The sequence below is a fragment of the Rhinatrema bivittatum genome, chromosome 18, assembly GCF_901001135.1.
Source record: "Rhinatrema bivittatum chromosome 18, aRhiBiv1.1, whole genome shotgun sequence".
NCBI lineage: Eukaryota > Metazoa > Chordata > Amphibia > Gymnophiona > Rhinatrematidae > Rhinatrema > Rhinatrema bivittatum.
Window position 1 is genome coordinate 11,764,267 of NC_042632.1, and position 21,973 is coordinate 11,786,239.

General features: G+C 44.7%; 1 protein-coding gene across 3 annotated transcripts in view; it reads left to right on the top strand.

Moving 5' to 3' along the window:
- RANBP17 (RAN binding protein 17) overlaps window positions 1-21,973 on the top strand; it is a 1,033,051-nt gene that overhangs the window by 999,188 nt on the left and 11,890 nt on the right. For all 3 annotated transcript variants that reach the window (XM_029583607.1, XM_029583608.1, XM_029583606.1), the window contains one exon: window positions 13,701-13,799. In XM_029583607.1, the coding sequence (XP_029439467.1) occupies window positions 13,701-13,799 (99 nt within the window). The remainder of the gene's footprint in view (window positions 1-13,700; window positions 13,800-21,973) is intronic.

A 21,973-nucleotide genomic window follows, 5' to 3' on the forward strand; every position in this document is an offset into this window, starting at 1 on the left:
GACCAGTATATCTGGGAGCGAAGCGAGCTGAAGGCAGCTTAAGTCGGATAAACTGGGTGCTGAGCCACACCTTGTCACCCAGTTTAAATTGGGGAGCTTCACAAAGGTGTGCATCAAAGACATTTTTTGATCTTTGAGCTGCTTGCTGGAGGAGCTGCTTTGTGCTGTTCCAAGGTTGACACAACGCCTGGGCAGTTGACTGTGCAGCCGGAGAGGGCACCGATAGTGGAAGCGGTGGTAGAGACTGACATCCATAAATCACCTAGAAGGGCGATGAACCAGTGGATGTGGACTGATGAGAATTCAGGGTGAACGCCTAAGGGAGGAGATCGGCCCAGTCATTCTGCCTTAGATTTACATAGGCCCACAGAAATTGATTTAAGGGTCCTATTCATCCTTTCTGTGTGTCCATTGGCTTGGGGATGGTAAACCGAGGTGAAATCTATTGATGTTAAATTTTTTGCAGAGAGATCTCCAAAATCGAGCAGTGAATTGGACTCCACAGTCTGAGGATATGTTTAGGAAGGCTGTGGAGCTGGAACACGTGGCGGATGAACAATTTAGCAAGCTGCAGTGCTGAAGGAAGGCCAGGTAGAGCCATGAAATGGGCCATTTTTTAATTTAATTTTAATTTAATTTTAATTGTCAACGGTGACCAAATGGTCTTGTTGCCGCCGGAAGAGGGAAGGTCCATGATGAAATCCGTCACGATATGGGTCCATGGCTCACTTGGAATAGGCAGCGGTTGCAAGAGTCCCCACGGACGTCCCACAGGAGGCTTATGGAGGGCACAGGTGGGACAGGACTCTACATAGGCCTGTGTGTCTTTTTTCATTGTAGGCCACCAGTAAAACCGCTGGAGCATGGAGAAAGTTCTAGACTGCCCCGGGTGTCCTGCAGTCAAGGAGTTGTGAGCTCACCGAAGGACCCTCCATCGTAGCTGGCGAGGGACCACCATCTTCCCAGGTGGCACTGGAAACGTGGCAGACAGGATGACCTTAGCGGGGTCAATAATATGCCGTGGAGTGTCGGGGACATTCTCTGTGTCAAAGGATCTGGAGAGAGCATCATCACAGCAATTTTTGTTGGCAGGTCGGTAGTGCAGCAGGAAATTGAATCAGGTAAAAAAAGAGGGCCCAACGGGCCTGACGATGGTTCAGGCACTGAGCATGGTCGGTATACACTGTTATCTGGTGTTGGGTTCCCTCGAGCCAGGGACGCAATTCCTCAAAGGCTAGCTTAATAGCTAGTAACTCCTTATTTCCAATTGCGTAATTACGTTCCGCTGGAGAGAAGCGTTGGGAAAAAAAGGAGCATCGGGTGTAAGGTATGGGTAGTCTAGTATTGGCTCAGAACTGCTCCTACTTCTACGTCGGAGGCGTCAACCTCTACTACAAATGGACGTCTGGGGTCCGGATGGCAGAGACATGGCTCCTGGAGAAAGGCGGTCTTAAGATCCTGGAAGGCTGTCATGACTTCGGGCGACCACTGAGAAGGGTTGGCCCCCTTGCGAGTCATGGCAGTGAGAGGTGCGGTCAGAGTAGAATAATGGTGAATAAAAGACCGGTAGTAATTGGAAAAGCCAAGGAAGCTCTGTAGTGACTTGAGGCCCGTAGGTTCAGGCCAATCGTTAATACTCTTCAGTTTCTGGGGATCCATTCTGAACCCTTTACTGGAAACCATGTAGCCAAGGAAAGGGACTGTCTCCTGCTCGAAAGAACACTTTTCGAGTTTGGCATATAGTTGATTGTCCCGTAGACGCTGGAGAACACGAGAGACATCCTTGCAGTGTCTCTGGAGGTCTTGGGAAAATACCAAGATGTCATCAAGGTACACCACAACACATTGGTATAGCATATCTCGTTCATCAGATTCTGAAAGACCGCAGGAGCATTGTAAAGGCCAAACGGCATCACAAGTTATTCCAAGTGGTCGTCACATGTGTTAAACGCGATTTTCCATTCATCGCCTTTACAGATGTGAACCAAATTGTAAACTCCCCTGAGGTCCAATTTGGAGAAGATTTTCGCCCCCTGAAGCCTATCAAAAAGCTCTGAAATTAAAGGCAGTAGATAGCAGTCTTTTAGAGTGATCTCATTTAGGCCTCGGTAATCGATACAGGGGCGGAGAGAGCCATCCTTTTTGCCTATAAAGAAAAACCCCGCTCCTCCGGGGGACTTGGAGGGCCAAATGAAGCCTTTGGCCAGGCTCTCGCAGATGTACTCCGACATGGCCTGAGTCTTGGTTAGCGATAAAGGGTAAATCCTACCCCGAGGAGGCTCCTTGTTGGGCAACAAGTTGATTGTGCAATCATAGGAATGATTTGATGGTAAGGTGTCCGCGGCCTTCTTGGAGAACACATCAGCATACGAAGAGTATTGCGGAAGAAGGCGAGGAAGAGAGAGTGAAGCGTTCAGGCATGGCAGAGACTAGATGGACTCTAGACAGTTATAGCAGAAACCCCAGTGGGAGAGTTGTAAAGTGGCCCAGTCAAACTACGGGGTGTATTGCTGTAGTCACGGCAGTCCTAGGACCACAGGATGTATGGCCTTATTCAAAATATGGAAGGAAATGGTCTCTACATGCAGCGACCCTGTGCAGAGACGGATAGGAGCTGTGGTGTGAGTGACCTCACCAGGTAATGGTTCTCCATGGATGGATGAGAGGAGTTAAAGGCACTGGGGAGCGGATAGTGGGGATCCGGAAATGCTCAGTCAATTGTCTCAAAATAAAATTCCCACCAGCCACTGAGTCCACCAAAGTCAGAGTGTGGAACTCCTGATTGTCCAGCTTAATGGAGACGGGTACTGTCAATGGAGGAAAAGATAGTCAGGCCTAGAAGCAGTCCTCCTGCTGAACCTAGGCCTGGGAGTTTCCCGGACAGATGGGACACGAGGCTATGGCATGTCCGGATTTGCCGCAGTACAGGCAGAGGCCGGAATGCTGGCAATGGCATCATTCCTTGGGAGAAAGTCTGCTACGACCCATTTGCATGGGCTCATCCTCAGCTGTGCTCGGAGCCACGTTCAGCCCGGGTGAAGATGAACGTTGAATTCGGGCCGAGCTTGGTGTAAATTTTCTGGAGGCTTTGGACTCCTGTGAGCGCTCTTGCAAGCAGTGGTTGATGCAGCCAGCTAAGTCTATTAATGAGTCCAGGGATGCAGGCAATTCCCGAGCCACCAACTCATCTTTGATCTGGAACTCAGACCTAAGAATATGGGACCATAAGCAGTCTGAGTCCCAGTGAAGTTCAGACAAAAGGGTCCTAAATTCGATGGCGTAGTCAGTTAAATGCCTCGAGCCTTTTGGAGAAGAGAGGACCCGGATACCGCTCTTCTGCCAGGGTCGTCGAAGACTCAGCGAAATAAGACCAGAAATCCAGGCAGGTCTCAAAGAACCGGATCAGCATGCTCCCAGAGAGGTGATGCCCAGGCCAAGGCCTTACCATCCAGAAGGGAAAGGATGTAGGTAGCCTTGGTGATCACATCTGGGAAGTAAGCCGGTTGCAGACAGAAGTGCATATTACATTGATTCAGGAAAACCCTGCACATAAGAGGGTTCCCTGAAAAGCGAGGAGGTGCTGGCAAGGGCAAGGTAGGCCGTGGGACCAGCATGGTGATGGAAGAATTGAGCTTGGTAGACGTCGTGGTGGCAGACACGGAAGCATCTAAACGAGAGCTCAAGTTTCCAGGAACTTTTGCTGCTCACTGATTCTTTGTGCCAGGCCAGGGATGGTCTATAAGGCTGAATTCTCTGCCAGGTCCATGGACTTGGCAATCTGTTAGGATTCGTGGGTTTCATGGACCCTTGGCCCGAGGTGAGGGTTGATACCACTTGTGGGGAGAAGCCTCACAGGTCCTCATCTTTGGGAGGCGAGGCCAGCTGTAGCAGGAAGTCCAGTAGTAGTGGCAGAGAGATAGGGCATCCTGCGTCACAGCCACGTCATCGCAGGAGCTAGTAGAGAGGATACTGTGGGGTGACCCGAAGAGCGGGTAAGAGCCACAGGTCAGAGGGAACCCATAGTACTCAGGCAGGACTGGAGATGCAAGTACCAGAGCAGGAGCCTCCAACAGAGGAGCTTTAGGCAGGGAGCACAAGACAGGAACTTCAGGAGGAATACAACAGAGACTGTCCCCAGGGGTGGGACAGCGTAGCGAGCGAGGCTCTGGTGTGATGACGTAGGCTGACCCGAGGAGCAGGGAAGCCTAAGTCGAATCTCCAAAGTTGTGGCGTAAGCCGCCCTGAGGAGCGGGGCTGCGCACAATGCAATCTCTGGTAGAGAAACAAGGCACTGCCCTGAGGAGCGCGAAGCACGGAGAATAGTCACTGGTGTAGAACGTAGGCACTGCCCCGAGGAGCAGGGAAGCATGGAGTACAGTCACTATGTAGAACGTAGGCACTGCCCTGAGGAGCGGGGAAGCACAGAGTGCAGTCTCCAAAGCAGGAAGGTGGTCTGAGGGTCAACCCTGAGAAGCAGGGAAGCCAGCAGGCAGGGTCTCTGGAAGGCGCAGGGGCTAACCCGAGGAGCGGGGAAGCCTGAAGACAAGGTCTCCAACAGGAGCACGAGCAGGCCCCCGAGGAGCAGATACTCGAGCTTGAGTCCAGAGCCACAGGCAGATCCGATGCAGGAACCACGAGTCCGAGGAGACAGGAGCAAGCACTAGGCGAAGGAACTCGTCACCAAGTCAGCTAGCAAGGGGCAAAGGAGATCCTTATGAATCCCAACCTTGTGATGTCATCAGTCGGGGATGTCCCTGAGGTTCCCGCCATTGGGCCTTCAAAGGGAGGCCCAGTGGCGAGCACGTGCGCCTAGGAAGGCCCGGAGTCTATGTGGGTGGTCGGGACGCCGCCATAAGGAACCTGGAGATATGCTGCGGTAGCAGCTAGCCCCACCCGCAAGCTGACCCAGAGAGGAGAGCAGAGCATCACATGTAGTGAGTTGAATCGGTCGCAGCCATCTGCGACCGACGGTCATAACACTTTAAAACTGTTAGGTCCTTCTAATCACTACAGAATATAAGATTTGCCATACTGAGTCAGATAAAAAGTCCATCGAGCCCTGTATCCTATTTCCAACAGTGGCCAATCCAGGTCACAAATACCTGGCAGGATCCCAAAAGTTCAATAGATTCCACATTCCTTATCCCTGGGTAAGCAGTGGATTTTCCCCTAAGACCACCTTAATAATGATTTATGGACTTTTCTTCCAGGAAATTGTCTAAACTGTTTTTAAATCCAGCTACACTAATAGCTTTCACCAAATCTTCCAGCAATGAATTCAGAATTTAATTGTGTTGAGTAAAAAAATATGTTCTCCAATTTGGCTTAAATATCTTCATTGAATGTCTCCTAGTCTTTTTACTTTTTGAAAGCATAAACAACCGTTTACCCGTTCTTCTACACTCGTTATTTTATAGACATCTATAATATCTCCCCTCAGCAGTTTCTTATCAAAACTGAAGAGCCCTATGCTTAGCCTTTCTGTATGGGGGAATTGTTTCATCGCCTTTATCATTTTGGTCGCTCTTCTCTGTACCTTTTTTAATTCTGCTATTTTTTTTTTTTACATATAGTGACCAGAACTGCACACAGTACTCAAGGTGTGGTCGCAACATGGAGTGATATGATATTATGCATTATGATATTCTCTGTTTTATTCTGCTTTCCTAATATTTCCTAACATTCTATTTGCTTTCTTGGCCACTACCACACACTGAAAAGAGAATTTCAACATATTATCCATGATAACGCCTAGATCCTTTACCTTGAATTGTGTAGCTATAATTTGAGTTGCTCTTCTCTACATGCATCATTTTACACTTGTCCACATTAAATGTCATCTGCCATTTGGATGCCTAGTCTTGCAAGGTCCTTTTGCAATTTCTCACAATCCTCTTGTGATTTACAACTTTGAATAATTTTGTATCATCAGTAAATTTGATCACCTCACTCATTCCCATATCTGAATCATTTATGAATATGTTAAAAAGCAGCTGTTTTAGTAAAGATGCCTGAGGGCACTCTACTATTCACCATCTCCAATGAAAAAATTGATCATTTAGCCCTGCTCTCTGTTTTCTCTCTCTCAATACACAACAGAACATTGCCTCCTATCCCATGATCTTTTAATTTCTTCAAGAGTTTTTCATGAGGTACTTTCTGAAAATCCAGATAACTATATCAACTGGTTCACCTTTATCGACATGTGTATTCACACCTTCAAAAATATAGCAAATTGGTGAGGTAAGTCTTCCCTTGGCTAAATCCATGTTGAATTTGTCCCATTAAACTATGTCATATAGTAATTTTGTTCTTTAGAATACTTTCAGCCATTTTTCCCAGCACTGATAGGCTCACCAATCTGTAGTTTTCTGGATCATTCCTGGAACCCTTTTTTAAAAACCAGCCCTTTTTAAAAACCAGCATTACATTGGCCCCCCACCAATCCAAGTACCATAGCTGATTTTAATGATAGTTTACAGATTACCAACAGTAGGTCTCATTTGTCAGTTCTTTCAGCACTCTGGGATATATATATATATACCATCTCATCCAGATGATTTAATACTCTTTAGTTTGTCAATTTTCCCTAATACATCTTCCAGGTTCACTGAGATTTTTCATTTACTCTGAAATATCACTGTGGCCGGACTGCCTGCAGCATGAGACTTGTGCTGTTGCAAAAAAACAAAAAGCAGCAGTTATCGGATTACAAGAGGCACAGGGGGTTCAGTTATTAAACTGAGCCAATGGGGAGCCAGCTTACTACCCGGAGAGAGGAGAGAACGTCAGACCAATCAGGGAGGAGCAAGCAAGAAAATGCACGAGGACTGCACGTGCCTGTGAGAGCAGCAGGAGAGAGAGCCAGGGGAAGGAAAGCAGAGAACTGTGCTTGGGCTATGATCCCTCCTTGCCCTTCGCCCATGGCTACCAAGAGACTGAGCACAGCAGAAGGAGAGTCCAAGAGATGAGAGTTTACATCCCCCTCCTGCAGGACCTGATTAAGCTAAGTAAATCCTAATTTGCTCAGCAGCTGCACCGCGAGTCCTAATGTCTTTCTGGGGCCCAGACTGTTACATCAGTGAGCTGCAAGATAAACCCCTGCTGTTTGCTACTAACCATGTAGAGGCCTACCCTGAATCTCTAAATCCCTGCATCAGGGCAGGGAACCAGCTTGTTTCCCCTGTTTGGAACCTGTATAAGCCTGGAGCCTCCCCAGAGAGAGAGAGAGCCATTCCTTTGCAACTTATTCAGCCTGCATTGAGATGATTTAACAACCATTTTTCTTACTTCTACTCATGCCGAACGTTCTTGGGATTTTTTCTTTTTTTTTTTTTTTCTTTGGGTATATACACTCCTTGGACTGGGGACCAATGAAAGTAACAGTAGAACATTTTTGTTGTGCACTGGTAGGTCATTTACCTTTAAGGTCTTGAGTAACCATAAGGTTTGCCAGAGGGCAGTCTGAGCAGGAGAGTCCACAGACTGCTACTGATAATTCAAGTTGCTCATAGCCCTGGTTGACTGGGCAGGTTGCTTAATTTACTTGACAAATATTTGGCCAATTTGTGATTGCTATGCTTTTGGATGCATGCTATTAATAATTATTTTCCCTTCTTTTGCTTTATCATTTCTGTTGTGTTTTACGTACCTGTTAATAGTAAAAGAATTGTATGTTTACTGTAGATTGGTGATTTTCGTGCTGTACACTGTTTCCAGTGGTGGGGTGGGAACCAAAGAGACCCCCTAGAAGAGAGGGGCGCTATATCACCTTTAAATATCATTTCTGGCATGGGTATCTGCCTTACATCTTCCTCAGTTAAGACTGAAGCAAAGAATTGATTCAGTCTCTCCGCTATGGCCTAGTCCTTCCATAGCGCCCCTTTTACCCCTCTCTATCATTTAATGGTCCAACTGACTGCCTCACAGGGTTTTTGCTTTGAATGTACCTGGAAAAGGTTTTATGAGTTTTTGCTTCCACAGCTATTTTCTTTTCAAATTCTCTTTGCCTTTCTTATCAATGCTTTGCATCTAACTTGCCAGTGCTTATGCTGTTTCCTGTTTTTTTCATTCAGATCCCTTTTCTAATTTTTGAAGGATGTTCTTTTGGCTAGAAAGGTCTCTCTCACTTCACCTCTTAGCATACCAGCAGTTGTTTGACCTTCCACCTTTTATAATGCATGGAATACATCTGGTCTGGGCTTCCAAGATGGTATTTTTAAACAATGTCCATGCCTGATGTAAATTCTTAACATTTGCAGCTGCTCTTTTCCTAACCATTTTTCTCATTTAATCATAATCTCCCTTTTGAAAGTTAAATGCTATCATAGTAGATTTCCTTATCGTCCACCCTTCACTTGTCAAGTCATTTGATTATGCTATGATCACTATTACCAAGTAGCTCTAATGCCATTACCTCTTTTCACCAAATCATATTCCACTAAGGATTAGGTCTAAAATAGCCCCCACACACACACACTCCTTTGTAGGTTCTTGTACTAGCCTCTTCATGAAGCAAGTATCTGAAAAAGATAAAGGTCAAGTTGAACTTCTTAAGCATAATCCTCCCTTAATTGGAGATTGACAACTGGCTGTCTGCCCTAGATCTCAAGCATACATACATGCACATTCTAATTTATACAAATTACAGGAAATGTTTTTTTTTTTACCATACAGAATGATCATTATCAATATTGAGCTCTCCTGTCTGGTCTCTCAGTGGTTCCAAGAGGAATCACGAAATGCCCTGCAGTAGTCACTGCTTATCTAAGGCTACACAACATATTTGTTTTCCCTACCTAGACAATTGGCTTATATCAGGTCAAACCCTTCTACAAGCTCATTGTGCCACTCTGCATACAATAAGAACCTTTGAAACCTTAGATTTCATTATCATTTTCCCAAAATCCAACATAAAACCCTCTGGTGATGGATTTTAAATGAACTCATCTTGATATAACACAGGAGAAAACTTTTCTTCCTCTTCACAGAGTAACAGTCTTAGGGGTAGATTTTAAAAGATTGCGCACGCGCATCCATGTGCGTATGCTACCCAGCGCATGTAAGCCCAATTTTATAGCATGTGCGCGCATGTTATAAAATCAGGGGTCGGCGCACAAGGGGGTGCACAATTGTGCAACTTGCACGCCGACGCTCGTGGCCTTCCCGCATTCCCTCCCAGGCCTCTCCAATTTTGGCCTCGGAGGGAACTTCCCAACACCCTAACTCCCTTCCCCTGCCCCTAACCCTCCCGCCCCCCTAGCTCTATCCTAAGACCCCCGACCTTTACTTTATCTGTTGCGCCTGCTGGCAGCCTGCCAGCACACAATCCTCTGACAAAGTGACAAATGGCCGCTGTGCCAGAGGCCTTGGCCACGCCCCCACCCCTTTTTCGAAGCCCCAAGACATACGTGCATCCCGGGCCTTTCTAAAATAGTCCCGACACATTTAACCCCACCTACGCGCATAAGCATTTGAAAATCTACCCCTAAATGAGCAAAGTCCTGATGTTTTCCAAACAAAAATTAGTTAAAATATATTGTTTTATGCAGATGTTTGGTCACCTGGCAGCAATAGTCCATGTCACCCCTTTCACATTCCTTGCCACGAGATCAGCTCAATGGCATCTAAAATTCCGGTGGAACCAGAATTTCCAACCACTGTCACAACATGCAAATATTCAGTATGCTTATCCATTCTCACACATGCCAGTAAACTCCTGCCAGGGTATCTATTTATTTATTTATTTAACGTGTTTTGTATACCGTCATTCGGTTTCGCCATCAGAACGGTTTACAGTGCTCGTGAAATAATCTTGGGGGGGGGGGTTTGATTGATAGTTGAGTACATACACAATAATTATTACATGTTAACCATCTACTATCACAGCAGTGTTCCTACATGTGGTAATGTGGATAGTTATAAAAAGTAAACTGTTGTTGCATGTAGGCTTGGGGTAGTAAGTGAGGTCAGTTGCACATTGTCTTAGGTGTTCAAATGGTGGGAATTATTTAATTGATTGAGGTACTAACGGGTCAGTTCTTTCAGCAACCTCAGCAAACTATGACAGATGCTTCCAAATAGAGTTGGGGAGCTCATTTCAACCATTTGTTTCTCAAGTAACCTGATCGCCAAAAGAAAAATGATTTCATATGAACATTGTTAAAATTGAGAGCTATATTCAGTCCCTGGATAGAAAAAATATATAATCTCAAGTCAGAAAGATAACCAAGTAGCCATGTTTTATATCAATTCAGATAGTGGGATATCATGAGATTACTTCAGAAGTTAAGATGAGAGAAAGAAGCTATTTGGCACAGGTATTAAGAAGAGCACTAGTGGTAAATGTGAAAGCTGAAGATCATACTAAAAATACTGGACAATGGCTTAAGTGTGAGGTTCATTTTTGTCATTGTATGTGCAAGACAAACCCTATATAAATCCAGTGCCTCCATTTCTGTAAATATATGGTCTATATCCACAGGACCCACACACACACATATTCCCCTCTAATAATTGTGGCAGAGCAGGATGTTGTTCCCTACACCTCACCATACAAAACATTTCTGGTGTCAACTAAGTAACAGGAAAAAAATGTCTCCACTACCAGGCACATTGTAAAATACAAAATCATGCAAAAAAACCCAAACAAACCACTCAGCACATATGTAGCATACCCGCCATACCACAGCAACATTAACTCTCAGGATTGCAGAAGTAATAAGTCAACCTATGAAAAGGCAGCACTGGACCCCCCAGAACACAAGTGTCTTGTATAAAACAAGCTGGAGTGCAAGAGATCCCTACACAGAATATACAAACTAGCAGAGCATAGACCGATCCTCAGCATATATACAGAATAAGGTGCCCCAGATTAAAGAGAAAAGTAGGAATCCCCAAGAAGCCAGATGCTGCATGCAGTACAACTCTGGAAAAATAGAAATAAAAATGCATTTCCTCCTGTTCAGAGCAGTAAAGAAAGAGAGAAGAGATTCCCATTCCCAAAGCCAACATATTACAAACACTAAACTAAAATAAAATGCTTTTTTTTCCCTACTTCTGTTGTCTGGATATTTTGGGCCCTAACATGATCCCCACTTCCCACAAGAATGACTCGACCGCCCCAACACAGCAATCCTCTTTCCCCCTCCCCTCACAAACAGAAGATTGGCAAGAGGCTCAGTAGCCCCAACATAACACTTTGGCTGAAAAGCCTTGATCCAGCTCGGTCATCACATGCTGCTTTTGGGTGCGAGGGGGCAGCAGCATCTGGTGCCCTCCCTCCCCCTGCCCATCAATCCCCATAGGTTTCTCTTCTCCCCTCCCTCCCACAGCCCCATCAGTCCCCATAGGTTTCTCTTCTCACCTCCCTCCCACAGCCCCATCAGTCCCCCATAGGTTTATCTCTTCCACTTCTCCCCAGCCCCATCAGTTCCCCATTGGTTTCTCTTTTCCCCTCCCTCCCCCTGCCCCATCAGTCCCCATAGGTTTCTCTTCTCCCCTCCCTCCCCCAGCCCCATTAGTCCCCATAGGTTTCTCTCTTCCTCTCCTCCCCCAGCCCCATCAGTCCCCATAGGTTTCTCTTCTCCCCTCCCTCCCCCAGCCCCATCCGTCACCCATAGGTTTCTCTCTTCCACTCCTCCCCCAGCCCCATCAGTCCCCCATAGGTTTCTCTTCTCCCCTCCCTCCCCCAGCCCCATCAGTCCCCCATAGGTTTCTCTCTTTCTCTCCTCCCCCAGTTCCAGTTTTTCTCTTCTTTACCCCCAGCTCTTTCAGTTTCTCTTTTCCCTCCCCTCCCCAGCTTCTTCAGTTTCTTTTTTCCTCCTCACCTTACTGCTGCTACTGGCCTCTGCTGCTGTCCCCATGCTTCTCTGCGAGTCCAGTGAGCATGCCGCACTTCCTGTTGGCAGATCTTTCATTGCAAGACCAGTCTACAGGAAGTGACATCAACCCAAGCCAAAAGTTGTATCAGAAATAGCAGCATGGGTTCCTGCTGCTCCTCTACGGGTCCAAGGCATGTGCAGCAGGATGGGTCCTGCAAAAGGTTGGATGGGCCGGGGGAGGGAGCCAACCCTGTTCCAATGTCTATAAGAGCTTTATTCTTTTTACAAGAACAAATTCCTACAGAAAGTCTTCACAATTCTTTGTTGCTTTCAACCCAGACAAACAGGGTTCTTCAGTTACAAAGGGAACTCTTTCAACTTGGATATCTTATTTCATCTTTAAATGCTATAATCAATCAGGACTCCATCTCCAAAATTAGAGGCCTGTCAAGTCAGACTATAGCAGCTTTCTTAGTACAAACTTACTCTGCTTCTATAGAAGATATATGCATGGCTGCCACTTGATCTTCCATTCATACCTTTTGTCATGTGCAAGCCCTAGCACCAATGCTGGGTTGACACTAGCTGGGCGGTGAAGGTACTGCCTAGGTCCTGGCAGGCAGCAGCTGAGACAAAGCAAGGTAAGGACAAAGTCCAGGAACAGTCTGTGGTCAGAACTGGCAGTTAGAATAATTGAGATTCGGGCCAAAGTCGAGGCAAGCAGAGTACCATCAGGAGCTAAGAACAAACAAAGGTCAAAAGCAGTAATCAGGTGAGGTCAAGTCCATTCCATGTGATCACCAAGAAGAAAAGCTGAAGTGGCTGACAGGAAGCAGGAACAGACAGGTCAGAATGGGTGGGCTGTGATGAGGCAGGACATAGAGGCAAATTCAGGAGCTGTTGACGGGCTAGAACTGAAGGCAAAGGCGAAAGATGGAGACAAGGACTGGAGCTGGAGGCAAAGGCGAGAGCTGGAGACAAGGGCTGGAACTAGAGGCAAAGGCTGGAGCTGTTGACGGGCTAGAACTGAAGGCAAAGGCGAGAGCTGAGACAAGGGCTAGAACTAGAGGCAAAGGCAGGAGCTGGAGACAAGGGCTAGAACACAGCAACACATACTGCAAGCAAGAGCATGGCAGGAGACATGTTGGTGAGGCGCTGGCTGGTAGCAGAAGACTTCCTTATATACTAGGATATGGTGTGATGTCATCTGCCAGTGCCCCAGGAAGTCCCTTGCAGCTGCACAGGAAGTGCCAGCCACAGCCCTTGAAGCTGCACAGGGCAGGACACTATGCCAGAGTGCTTAAAAGTAAGGGGCATTACAGCGTTACTGCTCATTACATCCTAGAAAATGCTTCTTTTAAAACATCAGTTTTCTATAGTGTACCAATAGCCTCTATATTTTTCCCCTTATCATATAATACTGGAACAAATGGGGAATGATGATTGCTTGATTTACTTAAATGTTCGGTACTTTTGCTTTGAATGCCAACCCACCTCTAGGGTATGGCCTATTTGTATAAGTACCCTGTCAATATATTAGAATGGTTAACATTTTTCAAATATTTTTGTGTGAATGCAAATACATTTTTTAGTCTTTTTGCAAATGTCCAATACTCTCTCCCAGATAAGCTCATACTAAGCAGACAAAAGACAAAAATGGGTCGCCACTATGTGGCTTATTGAAATTTACCACAAAATAACTTGCCTATGAGTCAGAGAGCCACGTAAGTTAGGGTTTCTTCTCATTTGCGGTTTTCTGCTATAACCAATCACCTCAGTAAAACCTGCAATACTCGTCATAGCCTTTGCTTTTCCTAAATGTGCCATGCAGTCTTCCTGTCAAGTGACATTACAAAACAGGCTTTCTTATTCTTGCAGATGATGTCAATCCTGATGAACACCATCATTTTTGAGGATTGCAGAAACCAGTGGTCAGTCTCCAGGCCGTTGTTGGGTCTTATTCTTCTCAACGAGAAGGTGAGTGTTGTACTAACAGTGCAGTATAATGCCTCACTGGAGTGCATGAGCCTCCCACTGAATATCCAAGGATAAAGTTATATATTTAATGTGTCCCTGATAAATTTAGGCCTGTGATTTCGCCGACCAAACAAACATGCATAACTTTAATCAGAGAGTGCCGAGTGCGTGTGTTCAGTGGCTAAAGTTTAACTCCAGGAATGCCTCCATTGACCTCCCTTTTTGTGCAGATAAATTTTGATGCACAAAATTTGAATGTTTGGTGGGGAAAATATTCAAAGCTCAGTTTTTGTATATGGTATCTCAGAAAGTTACCCACACTATGGGAGTAATTTTCAAAAGGATTTCCACACTTAAAATTGGGTTTTACACATGTACATGCACTTTACCCATGTAAGTGAGCTTTTGAAAGTTGTTACAATATATGCCGTTGAATTTTCCATAGGATTTACCTGCATAAGTGTATTTGAAGCACATAAATGGGCTTTTGAAAATTGCTGCGATAATATGTAACTCCTTTGAAAATTCCCTCCAAAGGCTTTTAATATTGAAGTGCTTGTGCTTTTCTCTTAGACTATAAGAGGGACAAGGATGGTTGATAGAGAAGGGCTGAAGAATTTTCAGGAAACTGTTATGGAAAATTGTTGGTTCCAGATCTTATTAATTTCAATGATATCAATAGGCCAAAAGAAAACACTTCTTTTTAATTTTTTTTTTTTTAAAGAAACATTAAACATGTAAAAGTATGACAGAAATACATGCAAAATCTGAGTAAAATCTTTGCAAGAAAGTAAAGTAGAACTGCTTACCCCTCAGATGATAGTCAAGTGAGTTGTGAAATGCAATAGCAAAATGAGTATGTAGGCAAATAAAAATTATTTTCAGTTTTCTTAGTTTGTTTTGTTGCACTTTATTGTGCAATCCAGTTATGGAGAGAGGCATTTTGTTTCTTGTCATCGATGACAGACATTTCAGTTTCAACTCACTAAAAGTGCTGCCATTTCCTAATTTCTTTACTTACATAAGAACATAAGAAATGCCATACTGGGTCAGACCAAGGGTCCATTAAGCCCAGCATCCTGTTTCCAACAATGGCCAATCCAGGCCACAAGAACCTGGCAAGCACTCAAACATTAGACAGATCACAAGCTACTGTTGCTTATTAATTACCGTCATAGCAGTTTATAGATTTAACCTCTAGGAACTTATCCAAACCTTTTTTAAACTCAGTAACACTAACTGCTGAAACCACATCCTCTGGCAAAGAATTCCAGAGCTTAACTATGCGCTGAGTGAAAAAGAATTTTCTTTGATTTGTTTTACATGAGCTACTTGCTAGGTTCATGGAGGGCCCCCTTGTCCTTCTATTATCTGAGAGAGTAAATAACCGTTTTACATTAACTTGTTCAAGCCCTTTCATGATTTCATAGACCTCTATCATATCCCCTCTCAGTCATCTCTTCTCCAAGCTGAGCAGCCCTAATAGCCTTTCCTCACAGGGCAGCTGTGCACAAATAATATATATTCATTCCATTTTTTATTATTTGCTTAGTGAAAAATTACAAGTCATGCCACAAAAAATATTTTTAAATTAAAGCCAATTTAAAGAATGTCTGACCTGTAAATGTAATTTTCAAAGGAACTTGCTTTCCGCCAGCAATGGCCGCTTGAGAGGCAGGCAGACTTACATGTGTGCGTCATGCTCCTTACCCAGACTGGAGGTGGAGTTGGGGAGTGGTCTGGACTTGGAAGGCATGTGCAGCTGTTTTAGCAGGAGGACTCTGAGCAGAAGAAGGTGTTTACTTTTGTAATTTGAAGGTTTTTGTCCATGGCACCCTCTGTCCTGCATCTGATTTGCTGGCATTCTGTCTGCACACATGGCAGTGTCTACCACAAGGTATCATGGGGTAGTTTCCATGGGAAGTTTACCCATAATGACCACGTGAAGGCTGCAATTGTTTAAATAAAAAGCAGGCATTTTTATGCTTTTCTGACGTTCCCCTTTTCTTTCATTCCACCTTGATCTGTGCTGCATGTTAAGGTTCTCTATCTCCCCTCCCCCACAACAGATTCACAAGTAGAGGGAGCAGAAAAGGCCAGTTTTGTAATATCAAACTTCCCCCTAAACCCACACTATCAGTTCTTAGGTGGTTCTGGCTTCCTTACTGCATGTTATTTTCTGCATTGCAGTTTTTGTCCTGATTTCATATACACACATTCCTCAAATAGTGCTTTTAGCCATATCACTGCTAGCCTTAAAACGTCTCTCTTTTTAAACTACACTTTTTTTTTTATTTTAACAAAAGGGAGTTCATCACCATACAAAAATGGGACATTTCCATTAATTTGTTTCCCAACACGTCTAGAAATTGCCCTATTTTATGTCACAAGAAGATCCCAATATTCCCGTGTCTCTGAGTCATTGATGTTAGACTCTCAGTTCCCTACTGGAGCCACCTTTACCTCAAGAGCAAAACAACTGGTCCCTGTATTATCCACGTTGCATCTGTATATGAAACTAGTTAGTCCATAGACTGAAAGATTGGAGAAAATCTCAGGAAGGGAGGGCTTCATCCGTTTCTCAATGGGAATCTGCCTCATCGCGCACAATGGTGCCATGAGCCTTTATTCACTGCTACCTAGGAATTTTCCCCATTTTATCTCCTTCTGTCCCTCCAATTTGCAAAAGTACTTCAGGCAAATCAGGGATGTTAACTTCCTCCTGAACCCAGTCCTGGTCCTCAGTGGCATTCCCAATCCCTACTGGACCAAGGAACTGAAGCTCGGGACTCCTGCACAGCAGTGCGCATCAGGCAGCTCAAAGTCTATATTTTTGGAGGTTCATATTGAAGCACACTTAGATAACTAACAAGTTATCTGTCTAAGTGAAAATTTGGCCACTTACCCGGATAACTATTTATCTGGCTAGAATTTGGCTGGATAATCAGGGGCATTCAAGGGGCAGTTCAGGGGCATTAAGAGGAGCAGCTGAGTTTAGCCGTAAGTTATGGGGGTAACTCCGGTCATCCCATAGAGCTGTCCTAAAGTTAGCCTTCTTTTAGCCATATAAGTTTATCCTGCTAATTAGCAGAGCCACACAGCAGCTGAATATGTACCTCATCATGTCTTAAATAAATGAATTTCCTAGGTACAGGGCTGAAAATCAGTAAAAAAAAAAAAAAAAAAAAAAGATTTTATTGCTCTCTATACTACACAGTGAGTCCTGAACAATATTGAAGAGCGATACATTTGTTCCCAAACAATAAAACTTCTTCTGCAGAGCTGTTTCATCTCTTGGACAGTTGCAGGCGGCAGTGTATTACTGCTTCCAGGAATGAATAGTCTACACAATAAGATGGTGCCAGGGAAAAAAAAAAAGCAAAAGACAATGACACTCAGATTAGCGTCAGCTGCCTACATTAAAATTCAAAATGAAATCCCAGTCCTGGGAAGAAACTAATACAAGAAGAAAAGATATCAGGGAGTGAAGAGCTGGCTCATCACTCACCTGCGCTGAAGGATCCAATTTTAGCCATATCCAATAGCACTGCCATTCATCTTCTCTGTTATTGTGATTTAAATCCAAGCTCTATAAAAGATAGCACTTCTTTTAAAATGATTGAGAGGGAATAAGGGCAAATTCAATGTTTAGAAAAAAAAAAACTTGTGACATCACAATATTATACTTTACAGATGGAAGCAATATTTCATACTTTGGGATGGAAAAAAAAACTAATTTTCTATCTGATGCAAGTCAGTGAATCATTATGAAAGTGAAAAATAGGTAGTTTCAGCGCATTCACATTTCTTTTTCAAAAAAGGCATTTTGTTCATCATAGACTCAATTTACCCCAATTTTTTTTTGTTCTCTGGTAGATGACTAGCTAGAAATTGATTAGCTCTTGGAAAACCAAATATTCACCATATATTTGGCTAGGGCTATAAAATGATATTTGGAATATGCAGGAAGCAAGGCCATCATAGATGCTTTACGAATGCTTTCCACTCTGGATCAACTCACAAAGACTAATTCACCCAAGCTCACACAGAACATGTAATTCATTTACCTCCTGGAACATTTGAAAAGGTGCTGTTTTGACACTATAAAAACTTTCTTAGACAGTTCCTAAAGTTTTTCTGCAAAAGATGCATTTAAAGGGCCAGTGTAGCTTTTCCAGCATTTTTAACTGTGCTCACCATCTATAAAGTATCTCTGAGGGTAACTTTTAAGCAGGCAGGCGGGTGCACATGTGTGCGTGGTAGTCGACCCATATACAGAATCGCGTCCATTCTATAACTGCGCATGTTATAAAATAGGCTAGACACGCGTACATGTGTGCATAATTTTAAATGGATGCGCGCAAATGCCGCATCTGCCGTGTATTATAGTCTCTTGTACATTGTATTGCTATTTTTAGCATGATACCCTGTATTACAACTCCTCACATTAATATTTAGTTAGTTCTCTTGTAGCTGTCTTTGATACTCCTTTATTATAGTCCCTGTTATTAATTCATACTTATCCCTTTTGCTATTGTTCTATGTAAGGGCCATGCCCAACAGTTCTTAGTTGTATGTAAACCGATACGATGTGCAAACGGCTATCGATATAGAAGAAACTCCAAATAAATAAATAAGTGGAGGGATTTTACAAGGGACAAGCTTCGACGCTATTTGCCATTTTCCCAGTTTGTTCCCACTTCATCCAGTTTGGTGACAGGACTTGCAAACCTCCCTAATTTAAGACCTCCTTCCCCCTCGCTAGCCATAACCCGTAAACCCCGCTGCCTTCCGCTGCCTTGTCTATATTTATTTTGTTTCACTACTTAAATGCCATCCATTTCAGAAGAAGAAGTACACGGCAGGACGCATAAGTATCTATGCACACACCTCTTGGGCAGGCTCCAGCGTGCCCGCACCCCACCCAGACCATGCCCACACTCTGTCCCCATGTAGTGGAAGATCTGTGCATGCTCAAGCGGCTTTTAAAATCTGCTCGGTGCTTGCCTGCCCAACTTCTGTGCATATCTCCCGGGTTTGGCATGCACAGGGCTTTTAAAATTCGCCTGTATGTATTCCCTAACAGTTTAATCTCCTGTATAACCTACATGTCATCTATCTCATGATTCCTATTCCACAATTACTTTTCTTGTTCTTCTTATTTTATTGTTTCAAACTCATTCATTCACATTTCATATACACCTGCAGTAAACACAGTATCAACATGGACACCACCCCCATATTGATGTACCCAACTTTCATCTACAGGATAATACCATAAACCTATTTATCTCCACTGCCATGAAACTACAGAGCCACACTCCTCCACACATAAAGGGCCTGATTTTCAAAAGCATTTACACACTTAAAACTAGGATTTATGTGTATATGTTACGCTCAGGCTTGTGAACCCTTGGCCGACGGGAGGATGGTATACCTTTCGGAGGATCCGTAGGTTCTCTTGTCGGGTGACGAGGCAGAGCGGAAGACGGGACAAGCTGACCCGTGGCACTGGAGACTGAGGCGGTGGTGGAGACAGAAGAAGGGACGAGAAGAGGGGCCGAGTCTTCACCCCTGGAAGTCTGTGATCCCCCCAGGAGGAGCCCGTAGGGAACCAGACCGCTAGGACTTAGGTGGACCTTTGAGAGGTCAGGCGTCGGTGCAAGGGCTGACTGGAGCTTCACCCTGGAAGCCCGCGGTCCCCCCGGGAGGAGCCCATAGGGACCCAGGCCGCTGAGACTTAGGTGGGCCCTTGGAGACGATGGTCTTGAAGGAGTCCTAGGTCGAGTGCCAGAGGGACGTCACTCACCAGTCCGAAGTCGTGCACCAGAGAATCACCGCTTGCCAATCCGGTCAGGAACCAGGAACACCAAGACGAAACAGGATGCAGAATCCAAGCTCAAGGAACTCACCGAAGCAAGCAGACTAGACCATGTTGGAGGACATTGCCAAGTCAAGGAATGAGCAGAGGAAGCCTTCCTTTATAGTTCCCTTGCTCAGGCTGATTAGGCACAGGTGCAGCTGGTTAAAGGGATCAGGTCCCTTTAAGTCTAGGAAGGGGGCGCGGCCTCGTGCCTAAAGATGGCGGCGGCCATCTTGGATTTCCTTCGTGGGGAAAATGCTGCTGGACGCCGCGAGGAAGGAGCAGAGGTGGCTCCTCCTGCGGCGATCAGCATGGGGGACCCGTGCCGGAGCGAGGGTCTAGTTTTGGGGTCCTCCCCCGGGATTTCCGCGGCGGGTCGCCGTCGCGGGTGAGGTAGGGGGTCCGCGGCTGTGGGTTCCCAAGGCCGCGGAGCACAACAGTATAAATGCACTTTACCCGTGTAAGTGGGCTTTTAAAAATTACTACAATAGTACATCACATGCGTAACTCCTTTGAAAAATTCCCCTGAATATTTATTGCACTCACTACAAGTACAGTTTTGAGTAAATTTTCAAAGGGGTTCCATGCATAAAAATAGCACATAATGCACTTAAGCAGCCTGTATTCACATACATGCTACTTTATAAACATTGAAAATGCATGCATAATTTCAGTTTCATGCACATATTTTAACCAGAGCAGAAAAGGGGCAGTTTAGAAGAGTTTTGTGGCAGATCAGGAAGTGCACGTGGAGGTTGCTATTTTATAAGAAACTAGCGGTACCCGGCCACGCGTTGCAGTGGTAGAGTCAGGTTCTTTACCCTCCCTCCCCCTTCCCCTTGCTCATTTACCTCAGTCACTCATCCTCCTCCCCCTTGGTCACTCACCCCCCCCCTTCCCTCCCCTGTCCCCACTCCAACTCTCTCCCCTCACACTCACCTCCCCCCTCACTGTCACCTCCCCCCGCCTACTGCCTACCCTTCAGATCAGAAAACCTTTGTCTTTCTATTTCTGTGGGAACCCCCCCCAATCCCAACCCTTTAAATCAAATAATAACCCCCCACCCTCCTGCCCCCTCCCAAGACCTGGGAAATTAAAATTGTTGGTGCTACATGTGGTCTGTCCCTGGGCGTCTGTGCGCGTTATGGAGCCAAATAGGGGAGTGCCTAACCAAATTTGCACTTCCAAATTTGTTTTGTGGTCTGGGGAGGGCTATTTTGGTGCGTTCCCAAGATCGTGCAAGTTTAGTGTATGTATTTGTGTGTGAACCTCCCCCTTCCCCCAAAAAGTGGGCTGGGAAAAGAATAAAAAGAATACATTTAGGTTTCTTTTTGTAAATAACAAAAAGACTAAAAAATAAGATTGGAGAATTAAGAGTGTATATGTAATAGGAATCTCAGAGATCTGACAAGAAGGACAACCAATGGGACAAGGTGACACCACGGTACAAAATAAATTGAAAGGACAGAGCAGACAGAAGTGATGGTGGCAATAGCACTTCATGTTAAAAATTCCACAGAATTAAGCAGGATACAACTTCTGCAGAGTACAAACTGCATGCTGCAATCCCTATAGCTAGAAATTCCACGCATGATAAGGAGGAATGTAGTACTGGGGAGTTACTCCCATCCACCTGACCCGAATAAAACAGATTGTGAAATGCTAACCGTGCTTAGACAAGCTGCTAAATGTGAAAACACAATAATAATGTGAGATCGTACTTGCCTCATTGATTGGATAAGTATCTCTTCAAGGAATGTCAGTTACATAAAGTTTCTAGACACTAGAAAGGACTGCTTCATAGAGCAACTGGTCCTAGATCCAACGAGAAGGGTTGGAGAGCTATTTTAGATCCAGGTCTCTGTGGAATGTAGGATCTGGTGTAAGAGGTGATGGTAGAAATGCTTGGCAATAGTGATCAAATTTAAAATAATCACTAGATGGAGACTAAGACATAAAACTACTGCAGAAAAAAGAGGAACTACTGTAAAATGAGGAAACTAGTTAGATGATACTGTTTAAAAGCCCAAAATAAAATGGATTCCACATATGGTCAAAAGAAGGAAAATAAATGTCTGCCAGCATGGCCAAATGGGGCTGTCAAAGAGGCTATCAAGGACAAAAAGGCATCCTTTACAAAATGGAGCAGGACCTACTGAGGAAAATAGGAAGCTGTTAGGGCTTGTCTAATTGCTGGCTGCAATTAGCCAACCTCAGTTAGTGAAAGAAAGGCCGCAGAGAAGGAAGAGGTCTATGACACCTGCTCCAAATGCTGTTATTTTTAGAGTCCTCTCTAGATGTCTCTGGGAAC